Source organism: Colletotrichum fructicola (genome assembly GCF_000319635.2).
Source record: "Colletotrichum fructicola Nara gc5 chromosome Unknown KSG_Nara_v1_contig03, whole genome shotgun sequence".
Classification (NCBI taxonomy): domain Eukaryota; kingdom Fungi; phylum Ascomycota; class Sordariomycetes; order Glomerellales; family Glomerellaceae; genus Colletotrichum; species Colletotrichum fructicola.
In genome coordinates this window covers 3,133,248-3,155,299 of record NW_027094053.1, presented here as the reverse complement: position 1 = coordinate 3,155,299, position 22,052 = coordinate 3,133,248, and the positions used below count along the sequence as shown (strand labels likewise).

The window sequence follows — 22,052 nt, the reverse complement described above, 5'->3', positions numbered from 1 at the left end:
AAACTTGGGCCTTCGCAAGTTAACTAAAGTCACTGGACGATGTGTCGTTCGAGAGCGATGTTTTTGACATACGTGTAGGTACGTACTAATACATATACCTATCATTGGATGCACGAGCTTTGGAGAAATGAGCCAACAGTGAATGTCAACTCTACCTCCGCGTGAGAGCCTACGAGTTGCTGTTTACCTGTATCAACAAGGATAGTCATAGGATCATGAGATTTCCTATTTCTCCTCACGTCCAGTCTCCGTAGACGCAACCACTGAGACTGCGAATTTCAGTGATCATAGACACTTCTCCGCAGTCCGAGAGCAGTCGCTGCCTGGGCAGCTGAGCTCAAAGACATCCGTCTTTCAGCTTCGGCTATTGCTCTACCGAGCAGAGACCGGGTCATTGGACTCATGCTGCAGCGTTCCACACTCCAATGATTTTACCCACGATCTGGTCCGGAATTGGAAAATTGATCTGCTTGTGCTCGCGTGTTTAGGATTAGCGTTGCTTAGGCGCTAACCCATCCAGCTAAACGACGGCTACTAGCCTAGCTCGGCTAAATATTCACACTCAAGTGATTCTAGCTCAAGTGCAACGGTCCTCTAAGCCCTGCTGCTTCAGCTCTAGCTGGTAAGACATGTCTCGAACTTCGCAGCTGACAGCTTGTTGTCTCCACCGGCTCTGAGGAATTGGGGGCCACTGGGCCTGACAGTTCCGACATCCGGAGAAGAACTCGGAGTTGACATGATCATTTACCAAGAGCTTCTGAAATCATTTCGCTCGTCCAGGAAAATGATTGGACGACCAGGTCTGCTCTGGACGTAGGTCAGGGGGCTGGTGATGAAATGGGCCCGTTTCCTTGAGACTCTATGCCGAGTTGGATATTGCCCCACTCATGATGCTGGGAGATGCCTCTATTCGGCCAAGGTCATTTTTGTAAAACGTAGGGAGATGCTCTGTAAATAGGCCGGCGAAGAGGACACGACCAGGACAGGTTTGACGAACAAGCATGAACTCCAACCATTGAACATAATGCATCGAATAGGGAAGGCTTAGGGCAAAGACCTGTGGCGATGGTTTTCACGTTGTAGAGATATTGAAGACCTGACACGCACGGCGAAGATAATGCGGCATATTTATTGACACTATTACGAAGGAAATGAATGATAGGCGAATGCTGCATTACAAATTATGTTTTCCCCCGCCTTATGATAGATAGACCAATAACGAAACCCAAGGCCCTGGTCGTTCGATTCGATATTATGGCGAAGGCTTTGCAAACGAAGTCTTATTGATTAAACCAGTGTACCGGCCAAGATGAGTACCCCCGAGCACAGCAGGACATGTACGTTCCAGAGCTTTCCGATTCCATGAGAGGCGGAGGAGACTTGAACGCGAGTTGGCTCAGGCTGGCTCAGATTGCCTGTGGCAGACGTAGACCAGACTGAAGTCTCGACCGAGGGCAAAACAGAATTGTGGTAAACCGTGGTGTTGCTCGCAGTGGAACCCGATCCAGATCCAATCACAGCGGGTTTTGTCGCGAGGGCATTAGCAACGCCAGATGTCGATGTTGGCTGACTCGTCTTTTCGATTCCGATCGACGGACCCGCACCAATGGAGATACCCTGCGTAGGTCGTACAGATGCGTCTCCATCTGTGCCGTCCTGTCCGGGATTCTTGGGCTGCCGCACAGCTCCGGAAGAAGAATGTGGGCTGGGAGTGCCGGAGTGGATGTTGGTGGGGTGAGTCGTTGGACCCTGGCGGTGGCCCTCATCCCCTGCACCAGTAAGGGGCGCAGAGGGAAGAGCATTCTGGCCGGGGGCATCCGTCGGTCGAGTGGCCGGGTGGTCAACGCAGTTTGTGCGGGGAGAAGTCTGAGCAACACTGTCAACGGCTTCATTGGTAGAGCTGTTGATAGACTGGCATTGCGTGCCCTGACAAGTGCCTGGGAGTCCCTTGGTGCCCGGCTGGCCGGTGGTGTCTGGGCCTACAGAGGAGGACTGGACTGCAGATGGTATAAGAGGAGGCAACTGGCACCCGTCACTCTGGCCCGCGTTGACCAGGAACGTCTTCATTGGGGCGAGAAACGTGTGTGTGATTGCGGGGATCGAGGTAATTGTCAGCTCGCAGCCCTGTTCCTTAGGGCTTGCGCCAGGCGCTGCGAGTGCCGCAGGCAGTAACAAAGCTAGAGTGATGGAACGCATGATGGGAGTTTTGAACGAGTGTCGGGGAGTAATACTGAATATGTCAGGGAGGCTGTGGATAACGAGAGAACGATCAGTGTAATGAAGTGGCAACGCTCGCGTTTATTATATACTCCGTGGAAGAGGTTTTTTCTACTTTTGTTAAACGTGAGTCTTTGATCCAAATGCCGAAGAAAACATCATCTCGGCAATAAGCATGACTCAGTTCAAATCTTGTCTTTTCCGTAGTTTGATGCTACGGAAGCTTTCTTCATCCTTTCCAAGCAATCAAATCACATTCTCCTCGCGAATGAGGAAATTTGAATGGTTCGAGAGCCATTTGCGTTCATAAAGATATCGGACATCGTATCATTCGGCATCTTGAAGGCGAGATTACTGACTCGAAAGGAGATTGAAAATTCAACAAGATCACCAAATCTTGGCCCATTCCGTCCAATGCCTGTAGCTTCTTCAGCTGGTTCATCCAAGTCGAATTGCTTATGGCTGAAAGCGGAACATCGAAATAACCTCAAGGTGTACTATTCCGTGATGGATTCCTACTTCATGTGTGGGAGAGCATGTTGTCTGTGGACCAAGTACGTTGATGCTGATTCGGCGGTATCCACTCTTCATGAATCCTATCGACTGCATGCGTTCCTGCCCACGACTTCAATTACCAATGTGGACTCATCAGTAAACCTTCCTCGATAAGATTGATTTTCAGGAATGCTGTTTCTAGGTCTAGATCAGCTTTGCGGAAGAGGCTCGCCATCTGAGGAGACATAAAAGTCTTCTTCGGGCCCGGGTCTACAGAAGAGAAACAACCAAGTACACTCGTTCAGTCATCATCTTCTTGGACGACTCTCTAACATCGTCACAATCAGTCACATTCGCTTTCCATTTTCAATTATACCATCACTGTCATCATGCGTTCCCGACGGTCTCATGTCACTTTGGGCGCCTTATCCGTGCTGCCTTGGCTGGCGTCGGGATCTCAAGGTTGCTCGTCGGCTGGCGACGCAGGAGGAATCACTCAGGAGTTTGTTGTGGTCGATCACGTTCCCGTACATCTCAGCGCTGCCGTCTGCCACAACACTGTCATCGATGTTGCTGGCACAGTTGTATCTGTGACCAACGCTCCTACGGTGCTTGTGTCGGACTTCGTCGTCCAGAGCACTACGACGTTCACGTCGACTCTGTAAGTCAGCTGCTTTTCACTCATCTTATTTCAACGTGACACTTTACTTACCCACGCCAACAGCCATCCATCTGTGGTCTTTGAAGGCCCCTGCACCACTCTCTTCAGAGATGGCCCTCCCGGTTCCGAACCCACTACGCTGGTATTCCCTCCTCGCGGAGACGACGTCAACGGAACGAAGATCGTCTGCATTCCAGCCGATCCCAACTGGTACGAGGGACTGGGCCCATTCAAGACCGGTGATAGTGACCCCTGGAACATCACGAGACCTGGCCCTACCGGAACGGACCTCATCGACCCTGCCACCATCACGCCTCCCACTACCACCTTCACTGGACCATTTACTACACTTACTGGCCCTTGGACCGGTACAGTCTCGACGACTCTCACCTTGCCTCCCGCCGGCACTGATTCAGTCGGAACCGAACTGATCCTCCTCCCCGCGACTACTCCTCCGTCTTTCACCGGGCCTTATGTCACGATCTCGGGGCCCTACACCGTCGCCACACCGACTACTCTGGCAATGCCTCCGTCTGGGACCGATACTGTCGGAACTCAACTGGTGCTGACACCCAGTCCTGTGATCACATCCTTCACTGGGCCGTACCTTACAGCTACCGGGGCGTACACCGGCACGACACCCACGACTCTGCTTCTCCCTCCATCCGGTACGGACACTGTCGGAACTCAGCTCGTCCTGACTCCTGCCCCCAACATCTTCACTGGTCCTTTTGCCACTGTAAGCGGCATCTGGACTGGTACCTTCACCAACACCCTCTCTTTGGCACCGGCTGGAACTGATGCTACCGGCACTCAACTCATCCTGTACCCGACAACAAGCGCTGATCAGTTCACTGGCCCCTTCACAACTCTTACGGCACCTGGTACAGGCAGTGTGGCAGCAACTTTCACAGTCCCGCCCAATGGAGCAGATGGCACTGGAACTGTCATCGTTCTGGCCCCCACAAGCGCGGCACCCGGTACCTTTGCCGAGTCTGTTCCGAGTTCATCATCAGCGTCTCCTACTAGCGCCCCAGTTCTTGGCGGAGGTTTTACCAGCACGTACACCGGCTCGACTACCTCAACCTCGGTTCTACCTTCAGGCCCCAATGGAGAGCCAGGAGCAACCATTATATTTGTTCCGAGCCCCCCAGCGACGGCAACTTCTGTCCCTGCCTCTAGTATTCTGCCTGGTATTTACACCACCATCACCAGCGGCTACGATGGCACAGTAACCTCAACCTCCACCATATCCCCAACAGGCACCAACACCGCTGGAACTGTCGTCATCCTGGAACCCACAACCGTGCCAACTACCGCGGCGGCAAGCTTCACCACAGTGACCAGCGCATACACTGGCTCAGTCACCCTAGCCTCGACCATTCCTCCCTCTGTCTCCGGCCAACCAGGAACAGTTGTCATTCTGGACCCGAGTCTGATATCGTACTCGACGTTGACGAGCGGCTATGATGGATCAGTCACTACAACTACCACTGTTTTTCCTTCGGGAGGTGGCACTGTTGGGGCCGTCGTTGTCCTTGTGCCAACGGTCGCAGCGTCATCGACTACTTCGTCAATCACTGATACTTCGACCTCTATCCTGGCATCTACTACGGCAACCTCTGAGTCCTCATCTGCCTCGGAATCATCCTCGACCTCTGCGGTAGTCTCAACTTCTACAGTGTCTTCTACTCCCGAGGTCTATCCTACTTCTGGAATCTCTTCCACTTCTGAAGCTTCCTCCTCTTCTGAGGTCTCCTCTACGACTGAAGCTTCTTCTACCTCTGATGTTCCTTCTACTACTGATTTGTCCTCCACTTCCGGACTGTCTTCAACTTCAGAAGCTTCTTCTACTCTGGATACTACTTCGGCCTCGAGTACTGCCCCGACCTCCGCCACCTCCGAAGTCTCCTCGTCGTCCGTTCCAACCTCGACGATCGTCACTGTTTCATCCACAACTTCATATCCACCATCGTCTAGTTCAGCGTCCCCATCCTCCTCAACCACACTTCCCGAAACCCCAACCACCCAAACCTCCCAGTCCTCAACCTTCACAGGCTGCCTCGTCACATCCTCAGCCACAGCCTCCGCCTGTAGCGTCTCCCTCACCAACTCCTGCGCCCAGCTCTCCTCAACCAACGGCCTCGCCCTCGCCCCCGTCATCGCCGCCTGCACCCTCGAACTCGGCCCCTACGCCGCCGGCAACGTCCTCACCTGCCTCTCCACCACAATCTCCCTCACAACCACCGGCCAGAGCATCGCAAACTGCGTCACCAACGCCCTCGCCGCAAGCTGCCCAACCACCCTCCCCGACGCCTGCGTCAACCTCCAAACCTCCAACGGCCTCGCCCTCCTCACCGACATCCCCCTCTGCACCGCGGCCCTCGGCCCCTTCGCCGTCGGCACCGCCGCAACCTGTCTTTCAACCGGCGCCATCAGCGCCCTCACCCAGGGCTCAAGCGTCTTCGAATGTCTCCAAGTCGCCTTCGGCCTGGCTCCCTCTGTCGTCACGGTGACCAACCCCGCGCTCTGCCCGACACAAGCGCCGACAGCTACCCCTTCAGTTTGTGTCACGGTCCCGGCGCCGTGCGAGTCCCTCTCTACCGTTGACGGCCTGGCCCTGATCCCCGCGATACCGGCCTGTACGGCGGCTCTCGGCGCGTTCGCTGTTGGCAACGCCGCGACGTGTCTCGCCACAACGGCCATCAGCGTGACGACCACAGGCTCCTCGATCGTGTCCTGCCTGGAAAATGCGCTCAGCGCTACGTGCATCTCGACGCTGCCGCAGGCCTGTCTCGATCTCGCGGGTGACGATGCGGTGGCGCTGGCCGTGGACCTGCCGCTCTGCGTGACGGCATTGGGGCCGTTTGCGACTGGTGCTGCTCTTGTGTGTACCACGTCTGGGCTGACAAATGGCGATTCGGTCATTCAGTGCTTGAACAATGCTCTGTTTTCTACGAGCTAGGTGGGTGCGGGCTGACATTGATTACTGGTTGTCTTTAATTGGTTTTACTTTCCCAATTCTTAGTCTGTTCACTTTTCTTCCTCCCTGCAATTCAGTTTTTTTGTTTTTGGTATTTTCTCATTAGCCTAGTCGCTGGAGTGATAGGTAGTCGCGGGGGCAAAAAGCTTAATGTGAGGAATCACGATCAACATTTCGAGAAGGAGCCGTTACCCATAATGCCAACAAGTACGATGTTCGACAACTATATACACATAATTCACATTATGGAATGTTTAAACATTTGATCCTGATGATGATTTTGACGCAGCTCTGCATAATTCCTCATCATAGAAGGCCTTCGAATTCCCTTTGCCTCCAGAACCGCAAACAACACGGCCGCGGTATCAATGTCTTTCGACTGAGAGGCCGAACGGATTATAGGGACTTGAAACTCTGACTATCCCACAACCTTTACACCCAAATCTTCCATCATTGAGATGTCGCGTTCTAGCCCCCACAACATTTGCAGCTGGGGGTCAAGAACAGCGCATGACATCATATAAGGCCAAAAGACCCACGTACATAGTCACAATCACCTTTAAATGTCGTCAAATTTCACTCAAACCCATGACCAAGATCGGAAGGTCGATCGAAGGAAACAGAAAGTCGCAGTCGCTAGGCACCGCGTGCAGTGCGTCCCCCGCTTCTTGCTCACCGGCCCCGGGGCTCGGCATCCCCGACACCCACATCCCGGCAAGCCGGCAGACAGGGCAGACAGGGCGGGCCAATCTGCGTAGGTTAAAGCTTAATAATGGCTGCCTTCCTCCGAGCCAGAACAACCGTAAAACCTTCGTCCGATGATCCGACCTTCCGCTTCAGGAGGCGAGCAGACGGCGACTGGTGGCCTCGGCCCGGCCATGGTTCTCGTTGAGTCGTTGTATGTACGGCGCGGACCAAGAAAGGGGGCCGTTCTGCCCTTCGGTTTCGGTCGGCGATAAGTTCAAAAAGTCTCAAAGAAGAAGCCCGGCAGGGATCTGCAGCAGCCCTCCCCGCACCTGAATCTGTCTATCTGATCCTCCACCTAAATACCTTAGCACGAATAGCTAATAGGCCCCCCGGCTAGTGCCGACGGTGCCACGATGCGCGCCCGCCCCTTAACAGGAAGCTCTTACGCGTCTCACTGGCTGAGCCAGCTCGCATTTGCCCCATAAAGACAAACATAAGACTTGCACCATGCCCCCGTCTGTTCCGTTGCGCCCCCCTTGAACTGGCAGGATTTTCGAACCTTCTTGTCCTCTTACTCAATCTCCCCCGACGACAGAGTGCTCTTCTCTCTCCTCCTTTACCCATCCCGCCGGCCGTTGCAGCTCGTTCTTGCCCCTCTTTCCTGTCAGATTCGCTGTTCCATCTGAGGCTAATCCCTTGAAGACGCCAAGTGTTCTTGCTTCTAGCCCATCGTACAACCCTACCTGCCTTGCCCAGTCTCGGACAATCAGGAGATTCTCGGTAAAGGAATTCGGGAGTCTACAGCAACCCGACGGCAATAGTCAATTGAGAACAGCAGAGAGAGGTGAGAGTGACGCCAATTAGAGATTTGATTCACTCCCCCGACCGCCACCAACAAAAAACGTTTCGGTCTCGCCCCACTCTGGAGACTCTCCCACGATCTTCGAGGGGGCCTCGGCGCCGGTTTCCAGTCATTGAACCGCTGGAACAAGGCACATCAATCATCCCAAAGGAAGCGAAACCTCATCCAACACGGCGCCCGTCTCAATATCGCTACGCCCGATAAATCATGCCGCCCCGGAAGGGCAGTCCAAAGGTCAAGACGGGCTGCCGGACATGCAAGTGGGTTTTCCCCTCGAAAGCTGCCGCCGCTCCCTTATCTGAACTTTACTGCCAATGCCCTTCTTCTTCTCCGCCCTCTCACACCCCTCCCGCTCTTCCTTTTGTTTCCTCCCAACATCTAATCAGTGTTCACATAATCACCTCGTCACACCCATCTCACGATCCCATAAGCCCGCAATGGAAACAAGACCAAGAAAACTAACCCAGGCGCACTTGTCCCGCACAGAGCCCGCAAGGTGAAATGCGACGAAGCCAAGCCGAAATGCGTGCGCTGCACATCCTCCGGCCGCCAGTGCGCCGGCTACGAGCCGACCATTGAACACGGCCTCGCCTGGTACCGCCCGCAGCAGCTCACAGCCCACGACCAGCGTGAAGGCCGCGCCTTCCAGTTCTTCTCGCACATGGTCGGGCCCGTCCTCTCGGGCCCGACGGACTCGTACTTCTGGACGCACCTCGTCGTCCAGTTCTCCCACTTCGAGCCCGCCGTCCGCCACGCCGTGCTCGCCATCAGCTCGCTGTACGAGGACTTCCACGAGGGCGAGCGCGTCACCCGCCAGAAGAAGGGCAACGCCTTCGCGATTAGCCACTACAGCGCCGCCATCGAGCGCATCAAGGGCACCCAGGACGAGCAGCTCATGCTGCTCGTGTGTGTGCTATTCGTGTGCGTCGAGTACCTCCAGGGCGACGTCGAGGCCGCGCTGCGCCACTGCAAGCACGGCATCCTGATCCTGAACAAGGTCGGCTGCCAGTCGTGGGCGCGCGAGTACGTCATGCCGATCTTCCGGCGGCTGAGCTTCATCTCCTTCTTCCTGGGCGCGAAGCCCTCCGAGGACGCGCTCGTGCCGGGGCTGATCGGCTTCGAGGCGCCGATGCCGCCCCGCTTCGAGAGCGTCGAGGAGGCGCAGAGCGCGATCGACGACATCACGGTGCACGCGATCGAGCTGCTGGCCAAGGGCGACGAGAGCGGCAAGCAGCCGCTGCAGACGCGGCTGCAGGAGTTCCATGGGAAAGTGTGCGAGCTGGACGCGACGGTGCCGCCGCAGGAGAGCTCGAAGAAGATGGCGCTGTGCGGGATGAAGATCAAGGCGGAGATGGCGCGGATACAGGTCAACACGATCGACGGCGAGGGCGAGATGCGGTACGACGAGTGGGCGGACAGTTTCCGGCGGATCGTGGCGCTGGGGAAGCAGGCGGCGGAGATGAAGGTCGCGTTCCCCAGCGAGCGGCCGCGGGCGAGCTTTACGTTTGAGCAGGGCTTCCTGTCGATGATGGGGTTCGTGTCGATCAAGTGCCGGGATTTGCAGACGAGGTTGGAGGCGATTGACCTGATGACGAAGATCCCCGCGCCGAAGGAGGCGTTGTTGGATGTCGGCACGCTGTATCGCGTCGGGAGGCGCGGCGCGGAGATTGAGCACGGGGTGCTGCTGGATGACGGCGTGTTGGAGCGGAATCCCGTGGCGATGGCGAAGCTGTCGTTCCCGCCGGAGGAAAAGAGGTTGATTGGGGCGCCGATAGAGCACGAGCTTGACGTGATTAAGAACGAGGACGGCACGACGTCGTACCGGAGGACGGTGCACTTCCTGAAGAAGGATGCGGATGGGGTGGTTCACGACCAGACGGAGTACCTCCTGGACCAGAAGCCTGGCCAGGTGGTGGTGCCGGATCTGCCATGTATGAGATGTTCGAAGCCTTTGTACGTATAGTTTTCTGAGCGATACTCTAGTTTTTTAAAGATTCCCCATTGTCATTATAGCAGCAGAAGCACTAGGCGTGCATAATCGGGTGAGGTGCATGCAGGTACCGTATGCTGGTTGCAGCAGCAGAAGCACCCCAGAGGGCCACAACTTGCAAGGTCCCCCGGAGCTCCATAGTCGATTTAAGTCTAAAATCTAGATCAGCCCGGTGGGATGCGAGATGTGAACGGACCCCACAAGGCGCTCGTCGGGTCGTTCCTGAATGTTTTCTGTTTCTTGGCAGCCTTTGCTCCGGGCTTCTCCCGATGCTACACTGTTACACTCAAAGACACCAACAACCCCGAGCCCTCGGCCGAGCGTTACGCAGCATCTGAACATCCGACAGCTCGGTCAAACGGCGATGATGAATCGTCCAAACATGTCCATCAGCAGCAAACACGCGATGACACCTCGACGCATCTCCAGACGGTCCCGGTCGGCCGGGATGAGACGACGGGGCGGGGCGGGGGCGGGTGGGGCCAGTCCGACTCGCGCTAAATTGGATCCCGCGCGTTCGGTCCGGGCCCACAGTGGGGCTAACCCGAGGACTATTAAACCCAGCCGATCGCCGCCCCCAACACGACCTACCATAAACACATGGCAAAGGAAGTTCACTGCAAAGGGGCCTCGCACTTGGCCCGCATCGCTCAACACCTCCCAGACAGCGGCGTGCCGAGAATTCAGACACACGGCCGCAGCACTCGGGTCCCGACGTCGTAATGCGCGTCAGTTGGGGTGCAGAATTCGCCGAGATTTAAGGGACGATCGAAATGGGGAAAAATATCCAGTGCCATGGCGAGCTCCTCGGAATTCCCGGTGGTCGGTACAAGGCTGCCGGTTGAGTCGAGACATACAGATATAAACGCCTCGCCTCTGCCACCACCGTCTTGAATATCTCTCGACTTCAGCCTCTCACTTCACCTCCTCCTCTTGGCTGTGGTAGCCAGACAACTTCCCTACCCCATCCAGGCCATCCTTTTCAACATGCCCTCCTCCCTTCGGGCCATCGTGGCAGCCATTGCCCCGGCTGTCGTCTACGCGGCAACTCTGCAAGATGTCTGCACCACAGAGCACGCCCAGCAGGCCCTCCCCGCCGCGGGCACTATCCCCGGCATCACCATCGACTCCGCCTCCGTCCAGACCGCCGTCGTCACCGGCGCCAATGTCTCCTCGGAGTGGTACCCCTCCGCCACCATCGACTACTGCAACGTCACCTTCGCCTACTCCCACGACGGCCTCGCCAACGACGTCGTCCACGTAACCTACTGGGCCCCCGCCCCGGACGCCTTCCAGAACCGCTACGTCTCCACCGGTGGCGGCGGCCTCGCCATCAACTCCGGCTCCCAGTACATCCCCACCGGCATCATCGCCGGCGCCGTCTCCGGCATCACCGACGGCGGCTTCGGCAACTTCAACACCCAGTGGGACGCCGTCTTCCTCGCCGCCAACGGCACCATCAACTGGCAGTCCGTCTACATGTTCGGCTACCAGGCCCACAACGAGCTCGCTGTCCTCGGCAAGCAGTTCGCCCGCAACTTCTTCGCCGTCCCCGCCGAGACCAAACTCTACTCCTACTACCAGGGCTGCTCCGAGGGCGGCCGCGAGGGCTGGAGCCAGGCCCAGCGCTTCGGCGACCAGTTCGACGGCGTTGTCGCCGGCGCCCCCGCCTTCCGCTACGGCCAGCAGCAGGTCAACCACCTCACCGCCAACGTCATGGAGACCACCGCCAACTACTTCCCGCCGTCCTGCGAGCTCGAGAAGATCCTCAACCTCACCATCGCCGCCTGCGACCCCCTCGACGGCAAGACGGACGGCGTCGTCGCCCGCTCCGACCTCTGCAAGATGACCTTCGACTTCAACACCACAGTCGGCCAGGCCTACTCCTGCGAAGCCACCTCGGGCAGCGGCACCGGCGGCTTCGGCGACCTCGCTAAGCGCCAAGGCCCGCCGTCCAACCCGGCCCCCGCCCAGAACGGCACCGTCTCCGCCCAGGGCGCCGCCCTCGTCAAGCAGTACTATGACGGCCTCATCGACTCGCAGGGCAAGCGCGTCTACCTCAACTACCAGCCCGGCTCCGCCTTCACCGACGCCAACGCCAAGTTCGACTCCGCCACCAACACCTGGGGCGTAAGCATCTCCGGCCTCGGCGGCGAATGGGTCGCGCGCTACCTCCAGCTGCGCGACACCTCGACCCTCGAGTCGCTGACCAACGTCACCGTCGACACCCTCCGCGACTGGATGCTCTACGGCATGAACAAGTACGCCGACTCCCTGCAGACGACGCACCCGGACCTGTCGGCGTTCCAGTCCGCCGGCAGCAAGATCCTGCACGTCCACGGCGAGCAGGACGACTCCATCCCCGCGGCCTCGTCGGTGCACTACTACGAATCCGTGCGCAGCATCATGTTCCCGGGCCAGGGCTTCAACGAGAGCTCCGCGGCGATGGACGAGTTCTACCGGCTGTACCTAGTGCCTGGCGGCGCGCACTGCGGGGTGAACTCGCACCAGCCGGGCGGTGGGTGGCCGCAGACGACGCTGCAGACGGTGATTGACTGGGTTGAGAAGGGGGCTGCGCCGGACACGCTGAACAGCACCGGGGAGGGGATCGGTGAGCTGTGCAGGTGGCCGCAGCGCCCGCTGTGGACGGATAACGGGACTGGGTTCAGCTGTGTGTATGACCAGGCGTCGATTGATACCTGGAAGTACACGTTTGATGCGTTCAAGATGCCTGTTTACTAGGTGGTGAAGTGGGAGAATCTGCAGTAGAGGAGTAATCTCGCTGAGTGGTGTAATTTCCTTGTACATATTGAAGGATACATGTCTATCTGTATAAACACACTTAGTTCACCTCTGCTAACTTCATTGTGAGTACCTGGCATTTATGAACCGCAGTAGGAACGTTGTCGAGTTATGTTCATTGGCTCACGAGGTGAACGGTCCTGTAGCTTGGAATGTTGAGATTTGATATGGTCAAAGTTGTAGCTATAAAGTCTGCAGCAAACAGGAAGCCCTCAGAGTCCGATGCTGGTGCTGTGAGTATTGAAATGGTCTCAATGCTAAGGTATACTTCGTGTTACAAAGCTATCATTGTTCACCCAACAGCATAATGCCGTCACTCTGGCTTCTGTCCGTAAACAACGTAACTAGACTCATGGTCAGTCTGCAAACGTTCCGCACCAGCTGAACGAAAGTTAGGGTCACTCACATGGGCCAGTACGAATGAATCGCAGTATTCTTCATGTCCTTCCTCACCTCTGCCAGGAAAACGTCCACGCTCTCCTTACTCCACCCAAGAACGCGGGTATATACCGCCACACTCAATGCCTCCAGTCCCGAAGTGATATTTTCGAGTGTCCACAAACCTACGTCGAATGCACACAGTCAGTCACCATGAAGTCTTCGCGATGAAAAGACCTCCTCTCCATCAACGACTCACCAAGCTCCTTGTATCTCGGATCCCTAGGCCACCTATTCTGCGGCCACTTAAACACCACCTCCCGCACATTCACAAACCCCGCCTCCTCAAGCTGCTTCTTATACAGCTTCGCGCCGTCAAACGACCGCCCCACCGCCTGCGTGCCCTTGAGCAGCTGATCGCTCCACCGCCACAGCGCCGTCTCCTCCGTCAGCGTGCCGTCGTCCGACGTAATCGGCGTGATATCCGTGACCTCGATCCACCCGCCCGGGTTCAGGTTCTCGAACGACTGGCGGAACATTTTCGGGAAATCCGCAATCGCCGAGGTCATCATGCGCGAGTACACAAAGTCGAACTTCTGCGAGAACGTCCACGGCTCCTCCTCGATGTCGTCGATCTGGAAGTGCACGTTGGGCGGGACGAAGGCCGGCTGGATGGGCGAGAGGTCGACGCCGATGATGGTCGCGGACGGGTGCAGGTCGCCAAAGTCGGCGGCCCAGATGCCGGTGCCGGTGCCGATGTCGAGCACGCGCTGCGGCGGCTTGGCGGGGTCAAGAGGCGCGAGGTGCAGGCGCTCGTCGAGGGTGAGCAGGAAGAGATGGTGCTGCAGGTCGAGGCGGTCGGACTCGGTCTCGTCGTTGGGGATGAGGTAGGCCCCGTCTTTGTAGGCGTGGTAGGTGCGCCCGTTCTCGTGGCGGTATTGCAGGATGGAGGAGCGCAGGGAGGCGGTGGAGGATTGGAGCTCGACGCCGAGGGAGGAGTCGGAGTCGGAGGTGTCGGGGTCGTCGGTGTTCGGGTCGGCGGCGGGGGTGCCGGTTGTGGGGGCCGGATCGGCCTCGAGGGCGGCGGGGGGCACCGGGGCCGGGGTCGGGTCTGGTGTTGGGGCGGACATTGTGTAGGTTATCGGGCGACTTCGAAAAGAAGTCTCTCGGAGAAGTGTTTGGGAGAGAATGAGAGGCGGAGGAGGAGACAAAAAGAAGGGAAGGAAGTGGGTTGAAGCGGGAACGGCCTGGTCCTGGTGGAGGCATTTGTTGTGTCTTGGAGGGTTTGCGGCGATGCGGCCAGTCCGGATGCGGATTGCGATTCCGGAGGGTGGGTGGAATGCATGGCCAAAGCCTATGTTTTCCGCAGTATCAATGTCGCTGAGTGTCTACCTGACTTTTGAACCGGGGTGTGAATTGACTGCAGCAGGATTGAAAGGCCCGGTCGACTTGACGTTGAGTCCTCATGGGGTCTGATGCATACTGAACTGGCGGTGGGATGGAAATCATTTGGTCTTGGCATGGCTGGCCAATGAAGTGCTAGGCATGGCTGTCGAGATGGCATGATGCACCCACGGCGACATTTCAGAAAAAGGAAAGGTGCCATGCGGGCGAATGACGCGGGGGAGGTCTGGCATGGGGTTGGTGGTTCTGGACGGCTCCATTGTCGTGCATGATGTTTTGTTGGCAGATGGGGCTCCATGTGATGTGTGCATGCTGAGATGACAGTATCCGGGTTAGCGGTGCTGTCGGCGTGAGGCGCCGACAACCTGGGACGTTGGTTGGCTGGGCCAATTGAAGAAACGCACCGGTGAGCTATAACTTCACGTTTTAATTGTATCTTTGGATCAATTGTCAACAGCCAGTGTGATGAACTACTCTCAAATGGATTCTGTCGTCCTTTGCAGATGACGCTTCAGTGGGCCCACGGTTGCTGCACAAAACCCAAGAACCCAACCGCCTCGTCCATGTAGCAAAAGTGTTGACCCTCGCCATGTGTTGGTAGATCATTAGATACAAATGAATGGCAACTGTGCGTCAATCGGTGAATTTTATTGCTTTTAGAATGAATTTTGGTTCGTTGTTTGAGTTAACATGATGCTTGACTCAACCCTGTTACTCGTGTCGGTCCAAGCCTCGAATCATTTATTTCGCAATCGTCCTTGATTGACCTATGACTCATATGCGAGTATATTTATACAGCATCTAGGTTATGGCAGTACTGAATTCGGACGCTCCCTATTGACTTTATTATACAATTATGTAAAGACAGAAAATGATACATTGAAAAACGTGAATGTGACTCAAACTCCGCGCTGCTTGTTCTGATCAGTAGATGGTGTCAGTCGAAACGTCTGTATTCGTTTATTGAAGCTCAGCACATTTTGAGTAGCACACATTGAGTAGCAAATATTGAGTGTTGTGTGATAAAATTCGTTTGGTCAAATGACAACGTCACGCCATAAAATAGCATTGGGCACTGAGTGTGTAGCGCCTAGTGTTCGAGTTGTTGCCTATTTGCTGATCCCACTACTCTGGACTCAGTTCTACCATTACCTCCATTTGCCTCATCTGGTGAGACATGACCGCTAATGTCTGTGAGGCTCTCCAAGGCCGCATCTGCTCAGCACGTCCGGCGATCAGGCCCAAAGGCCCCAGAAGCTGCAAACATTTCTAGTCCATCCCTTGCTTCAATCCTGTCAGATGACGCCATTGTTCCGCTGCCCGGTGGTGTGGTATGAACATTGCCAGACCCCAGTATTCCGCACCACAAGCCAAAAACTTATTTTACGAAACGGGCCCCCTCCGATCTCTTCATACTCACCGTATCAAGAAGCGCAACTGATTGTCATTCTTCTCGCTTACGGCACGACATAGAGAATCTTGTTCATCATGACGAGTCGCGATGTCTATCGTTACCAGGGGCTTTCGAGTCCGCGATCTATTCGTCTGATGGTGCTTCATCAAAATGCGAATCTCACTTCCGCCCAGGGCCTTACTTGTGACCTTATCGAGGCGAGCTCGGATGCTCCGCCATCTTATTTTGCTCTGTCGTATACATGGGGCGGAGAGCTACCCAGCGAACCACTGATCATTCAGATCCCCTGTACTGATAAGCCATCCGCTGGCTTCACTGATACCGGTGGAGCAGGAGCTACTCGACTACTCATCACTCCCAACTGCGCAATGGCTCTGAGGCTGTTGCAGAGGTCTATGAAGAGAAGATTCAAGACACGCCGCCATATTAGTGTTTGGGTTGATGCTATCTGCATTGACCAATCGAATACTGAGGAACGTAGCATCCAGGTGGCCATGGTGGCCGAAATCTACGATCGCGCGAAGAGAGTGATTGTCTGGCTGGGCGAAAACTACGCGCCGAAAAGCTGGAACAGCCTGGCGGTCTCTAAACCATTATCAATGTTTCCTCGGATCGAATATGATCACAATCATGGCCAAAGACTTAAGCGCTGCACGGCGAAGATGGCACTGAAAGGTACCTAGTATCAAGACCCATCTCTTTCTTAAATTCACGTGCCCATTCTGAGGATAATTCTGTTTTACATGTCTGACCATAACATAGTATGCAACGAAACCACCTTACACCGTCTCAGATTAGCGCCATATTGGACACGGGTCTGGGCCCTACAGGAATTCGGGCACAAAACTGCCGCGATACTGTGCTGCGACTCGCATCTTCTTCTCTTCGCCGATCTCGCTCACCTGCTTGCGGTTGCTTCCAAGGACGAGACCATGCCCACCCAGCAAGGGTTAGATCTGCATGTGGACCTGTACGAGTGGCAGGGTACTACAGACCGCCCATTTCGTGCCGCAACGAATCAACTGCGACGTGTGCTTTCGATGAAGGCTTCGGAGCTACGAGACAAGATATATGCGTTGCGGGCCCTTTCGCCTGGCGTTCTGAGTAAAATGAGGATCAATTACCAGCAACCCATCGGGAAAGTGTTTCATGAAGCTACAAGACTCATGGTCGAAGAGGAAGGAAGTCTGCGGGTGCTGTACTTCGCGAACCGAGCGAAGACAACAGTTGGTGTTCCTTGGGATAAGCTGCCCTCGTGGACTGTTGATTTCGCCACAGAGGACGCCGAGATGAGAGGCTCGCATAAGTACTACTACAAGAGCCTGTGCGCTGCCTCTGGAGGAAGCAAGCCGATTTTCGAGTTTTCGAGAGACGGTAAGAGTATTCATCTCCGGGGAGTGCATGTTGGTCGTGTCACGGGTCTTGTGAGCGACATATTTCCCGCAAGCAGCAAGTGCATGAAGGGCACGGGGTACGTCTTGGACAACAAGATTAAGGACGAAATGGAGGGCGAGCCTGAACAAACGTTCCAGCACGACTGCCAAAGCCGATACCTTGATATACTAGGGAATTTTTGAAGGATGTGGCGTGTCTCAACAAGCCGGATTCTCAAATATACAAGATGAGCAGCAGCCTTTGTCGACTACTGTGGTGGATTATCCAAGGCCCGAAAGAGTCCGAATGGTCTTCATCCACGCCATCTTCGTTGACAGGTCAGGGTATGACGGCCGTGTCGTCGTTAGTTGAGTGGGACTCACGACACTTTGGGAGCCAGTGCAGAGTCGCGCTTCGCGTCGGGAGGCTGTTCTTCACCTCGGATCAGATAGCTGGGTTTGCTGTCACTAGCGTACGTGAGGGCGACGTAGTATGCCTCATCGCGGGTTTGGATCATCCTTTTATCTTGCGGCCGCGAAAGGGAGGCTACGGGAGCTATACACTCGTCGGACCGACAGTATTTGCAGGTGCCATGGGTGGTGAAATGTGGGCCGCCAATGAAAACGAGTTGGAAAATTTTGAAGTTATCTGAGGCTTTCTACTTGAGTTAATGCACTCAGGGCGGGCGAGGTTGGACGGAAATCGGTGCCGAACGCTGATTGGACAGGCACGGAAACATGTATCTAGTTTGGATGACGTTAAGCTTTTCCAAGTACTGTATTCAACAACCTCTGCAACTTTCACATTAGCTGCACATGCCTGAACAAAGTCTTGACGGTTCAGAATCGCAGAGGGCTCTTCTTGTGGAGCGGATGCTCCAAGAGCAGCACACCTAAACCATTCAAAACCCAACTCCGAAAGGGGGAAAAGAAAAGGGCAAACTATTAAAAGATATGAAGCGTTTTTAGTTGGAGAGTTGATTCCCTCGGGGTGCTCATGAGGCTGAATATTATACAAACTGGTAGGCTTATTTGTGATGGCATAGATCAAGCGTCTTCCGGATGTGGACTAGAGTCTTCAATTAGTCTCCTCAAAATAAGGTTCACGACGTCACTATCCCGTCGATTTGGTGAAATACGGCGGTAAGCCAACTGGCCTTCGTTAAACTCCATATTTCCAGAGTTTCGTTTCCGGAAAACCTTACCATTGGTGTGGGAAGTGGACTAATGATAATCGATTTCCGCGCGTTCCACGCAAATCCCCCTCACTTGTCCGGTGCCCCCACCAACAGACTCACGAACTCATGAGCCATCCGGTACTTTAAGAAGCCACCTTCGCGTCCTTCCCGACTACGCTCTCGTTTCTAAACAGAACCGACATTTCGCTCTCAATTACACTTCTTCTCAGGGAGTCATTCGTCACAATGTCAAACTCTAGCGAGCGCAAGCCTGTCCCTGACCAAGCCGAGGATGACGCTTGGTTCCCCTCTCCCTTCTCTTTGACGCAATACACCGCTCCCAAGACCGACTTTGATGGCGCCAACTACCCCAACGCATACAAAGGAGGGAAATGGAAGGTCCTCCTCATTGCCACGCAGGAACGGTACCTGAAGATGGCCGGCGGCGAGTTCTTCTCGACGGGCAACCATCCTGTCGAAATGCTGCTCCCAATGGTTCATCTTGACGCTGCTGGCTTCGACATCGATATCGCTACCATCTCCGGCGACCCTGTCAAATTCGAGATGTGGGCTTTTCCCAAAGAGGACGAAGCAGTGAAGGGCATCTATGAGAAGTACAAGCAGAAGATTCGCAACCCGCTCAACCTCGAGGAGGTGTGGGGCAATGGTTTCTCGACCGACACGCCCTACATCGCTGTCTTCATCCCGGGGGGTCACGGTGTCTTGAATGGTGTTCCAGATTCGGCGACGGTCGGAAACATTTTGCGTTGGGCTCATCAGAATGAGCGATACTATATCACTTTGTGTCACGGACCGGCCAGTATGCTTGCCGCAGATGTTGGAAAGCCTGCAGGAAGCAAGTTCATCTACGATGGCTATCAGATTGTGGTGTTCCCCGATTCGCTTGACTCGGGTGCAAACATCGACATTGGATACATTCCTGGCAAAATGGAATGGCTTGTTGGCGATCGCCTGCGAAAGCTAGGGGTCAAGACGTTGAACGAGGGAATCACTGGTCAGACACATCAGGACCGGTACCTGCTCACCGGCGACTCGCCGCTTGCGTCCAATAGTCTTGGAAAGCTTGCAGCCGATGTACTGCTGAAAGATGTGGTCGGTCGGAAGTAGGATTCTGGAAAGACATGAGAAGATCCTTGGTTGCTCGCCGCGCAACAAGATAGACCCATGCGGATGTCGAGATCCTAGCTCGGCCTTTGGAGAAGCGCTCGCTTCGGGATGGAAACAAGCAAGGAACAGAGTAAATATTACAGAACAGATTCAGTTGATTCCTATGGGCTCAAACATGAGAATAACTTGGCAATCCGCCAGGTGTTTATTCTTCTTCAACCGTCCTGATGTTGTTGTTCTCCTCCATCATGACTGGACAATCTTGGACCCTGTTAGGGCTTTCTGGCATAGACACAGTGTCTGGTTAAGCTGTCAGCACCAACTATCAGAAGCGGCGACTCCATGAACCTACATGGGCCAAAACGCGTGAATTCTCCTGTCTCGAATGTCAACCCTCGCTTCATCGCAAAGCTGACGCACATTCTGCTCGTTCCATCCCATGCCTCTAGTGAGAAGTGCCAATGACAATCCCTCTAGCCCCATTTCCAGGTTCACGCAATGGTTCATTCCAATCTCTTTGAGCTTCAAGTCCGCCGGCCACCCATTATTGGGCCAGGGAAACGCCTTGCAAGTGACGTCCAGAAACCCCACCTTGTGTATAACGTCTAGATAGCTAGATAAGCTGATAATTGGACGTCCGAGGTAATCTGAAGCCTGATAAAGGGCATCATGCCATCTGGCGATGGCAGAATCATCTCTAAGAGTGCCATCATGACAGCCCAAAGGAAGCGAAAGGTCGCCGAGCTCGAACCAGCCGCCAGGGTTGAGGTTACTGTTTTGGAAGCGGGTACGTCAGCTCAAACTTGTTTTCCCTCATTATTGTCTTTGAAGGAAACTGTTTAGGTAGGGGCAAAGGTAGTACTCGTATATCTTCTGAATCATTGCTGGTACGTCGGAAAAAGAACCCGCCATCCCTCGACACATGATAAAGTCAAATGGCCGGCTGAATTGCCAGTCCTTCTCGAGATCGTCTATTTCAAACTTGCAGTTTGTCGGGATCCTGGAGCCAGAGATTTAGCGTCCGTGCCTATACAGTTTCAATAAAGGACCTGGTGGTTTGTCTTTCGTACCATTCGGGTTGCATCGGGCTTAGGTCGACTCCAATTACCTAGGAAACATCGTAAATCCAGACGCTCGGAAGCCGCACAGCGATAATGATATCTTACTTCTGCCGAAGGGAATTCGTCCGCTAATGTGCCAAAGTGAATCAGCATTCTTCCGCGTTATTTTGAACTTTAAAATCACAGACGCTGAACAAACCGAAGTCGATAGCCCAGATTCCAGTACCGGTGCCAATGTCAAGAACACGTCTAGCACCCCTGTGTCCGGGATTTAATGCCAAGTTGTCGTCCAGGCACAGCAACCAAATGTGATGCTGCAATTCTAAGTCATCCGAGGTTCACCCCTTTAGCAACTGAACCTAGTAACACTGCGTTTGATCTCGTCTTGTCTTACCTAAACGCTCGTTTTCTGTCTGAAAGCTCTCGTGTTTACCATGTGCAGGCGACTGTTACAGATATCCGACGTCATCAATAACTTACATCATCGTTTGGATAATTGTTCTCTATCGTTTCCGTTAGCTCAGCTTTCTCATCAGAGAATCCATGCTCGGTGAGCCATCATACTGCCCGCACAGTAAAATGGTAAGTTCTGCCATTCTCCCTCTGGTGCTCCCGTATACTCGATCTGAGGGACTTCAATGTCGATCTCTCGAGGCTCTGGGATCGAAGTCAGCAATCTCTCCAATGGATTGTGTGTAATAGCCCCCAAGCAAACACTCCTAGACGTTTGCTTCCAGACCTGTTTCTAGATCTGATCCCTCTGGGCCTGGGGCTGTCATTGCCTCCTCATAGTCGGACGAGGGGTCCACCTCAGCGGGCTAAGTTGTCGCGGGGTCAATAAATCGGCAAACATAAGAGTGGAAGACACGAATTCGCACCGTTTGCGCGTCATTAAAATCCCCCATTGGTAATTCTTTCGTTTGAGGCTTTCAGGTGCTGTTTCTGTGGCAGCATGTTGCCCGGGAGAGTGGCCAAAGTTGAATCCCGATCGTCGATTAAGAAGTGTAGAGAAGCATTTTAAGACCGCGTCTGTGACCGTCTTCGCGTCCAACACACCGCTTTGTTTGGGTGAACCCCCCAACAAGCCACCAACGAGCAAACATGAGCAGGGGACCAAAGTCCCGTTGGCTCATATTCTCGCGTCAGATCCCAAGATAACCCTCCTTCGACTTTGATTGGCTCGCTTCAGCAGACTGCAGGATCGATACTGGTCATGATTGGACACATATTCCATAGTGCCCCACGGCTGCAGATGTTTCTGGTTTGCGAGGTGACTGCTGCATGAGCTTGCAGCTGCATCCACGTTCCGGCCATTGTACCCCTCTGGCTTCAACTTAAAGCGGAGACGTCACAAACATCAACTCGTTGGAACACTTGGATATAGCAGTTTGAATGTGGTGTTGAGCGAAGCCGTGTTGG

At 54.7% G+C, this 22,052-nt stretch overlaps 8 protein-coding genes across 8 annotated transcripts; 5 read left to right on the top strand and 3 right to left on the bottom strand.

Annotated features, from left to right (window-relative positions):
- Positions 1-1,287: 1,287 nt before the first annotated feature.
- Positions 1,288-2,196, bottom strand: CGGC5_v005654 (uncharacterized protein; the record flags this gene model as incomplete). The annotated part of the gene is made up of 1 exon (XM_032024190.1): positions 1,288-2,196. One exon carries the CDS (start codon positions 2,194-2,196, stop codon positions 1,288-1,290), a length of 909 nt encoding a protein of 302 aa, XP_031879102.1.
- Positions 2,197-3,101: 905 nt separating this feature from the next.
- CGGC5_v005653 (uncharacterized protein) lies at positions 3,102-6,338 on the top strand (the record flags this gene model as incomplete). Its single annotated transcript, XM_032024189.1, has 2 exons — positions 3,102-3,373; positions 3,437-6,338. The coding sequence occupies 2 exons, from the start codon at positions 3,102-3,104 to the stop codon at positions 6,336-6,338; spliced, it is 3,174 nt and encodes a 1,057-aa protein (XP_031879101.1).
- Positions 6,339-8,112: 1,774 nt separating this feature from the next.
- Positions 8,113-10,396, top strand: atnN-16 (Aspercryptin biosynthesis cluster-specific transcription regulator atnN; the record flags this gene model as incomplete). Its single annotated transcript, XM_066151493.1, has 3 exons — positions 8,113-8,165; positions 8,392-9,836; positions 10,059-10,396. 3 exons carry the CDS (start codon positions 8,113-8,115, stop codon positions 10,394-10,396), a joined length of 1,836 nt encoding a protein of 611 aa, XP_066009014.1.
- Positions 10,397-10,882: 486 nt separating this feature from the next.
- Tannase lies at positions 10,883-12,637 on the top strand (the record flags this gene model as incomplete). The annotated part of the gene is made up of 1 exon (XM_032024187.1): positions 10,883-12,637. The coding sequence occupies one exon, from the start codon at positions 10,883-10,885 to the stop codon at positions 12,635-12,637; it is 1,755 nt and encodes a 584-aa protein (XP_031879094.1).
- A 373-nt stretch (positions 12,638-13,010) lies between these two features.
- tdiE-9 (putative methyltransferase tdiE) lies at positions 13,011-14,205 on the bottom strand (the record flags this gene model as incomplete). Its single annotated transcript, XM_032024186.1, has 3 exons — positions 13,011-13,041; positions 13,104-13,260; positions 13,335-14,205. 3 exons carry the CDS (start codon positions 14,203-14,205, stop codon positions 13,011-13,013), a joined length of 1,059 nt encoding a protein of 352 aa, XP_031879080.1.
- Positions 14,206-17,059: 2,854 nt separating this feature from the next.
- CGGC5_v005649 (uncharacterized protein) lies at positions 17,060-17,470 on the top strand (the record flags this gene model as incomplete). Its single annotated transcript, XM_032024185.2, has 1 exon — positions 17,060-17,470. The coding sequence occupies one exon, from the start codon at positions 17,060-17,062 to the stop codon at positions 17,468-17,470; it is 411 nt and encodes a 136-aa protein (XP_031879100.2).
- Positions 17,471-18,690: 1,220 nt separating this feature from the next.
- On the top strand, positions 18,691-19,572 carry hchA (Protein/nucleic acid deglycase HchA; the record flags this gene model as incomplete). The annotated part of the gene is made up of 1 exon (XM_032024184.1): positions 18,691-19,572. One exon carries the CDS (start codon positions 18,691-18,693, stop codon positions 19,570-19,572), a length of 882 nt encoding a protein of 293 aa, XP_031879084.1.
- A 272-nt stretch (positions 19,573-19,844) lies between these two features.
- On the bottom strand, positions 19,845-21,538 carry tdiE-10 (putative methyltransferase tdiE; the record flags this gene model as incomplete). Its single annotated transcript, XM_066151492.1, has 11 exons — positions 19,845-19,872; positions 19,925-20,344; positions 20,435-20,572; positions 20,643-20,680; positions 20,739-20,761; positions 20,833-20,955; positions 21,028-21,046; positions 21,114-21,136; positions 21,198-21,290; positions 21,373-21,451; positions 21,512-21,538. 11 exons carry the CDS (start codon positions 21,536-21,538, stop codon positions 19,845-19,847), a joined length of 1,011 nt encoding a protein of 336 aa, XP_066009057.1.
- Between the last annotated feature and the right edge of the window lie 514 nt (positions 21,539-22,052).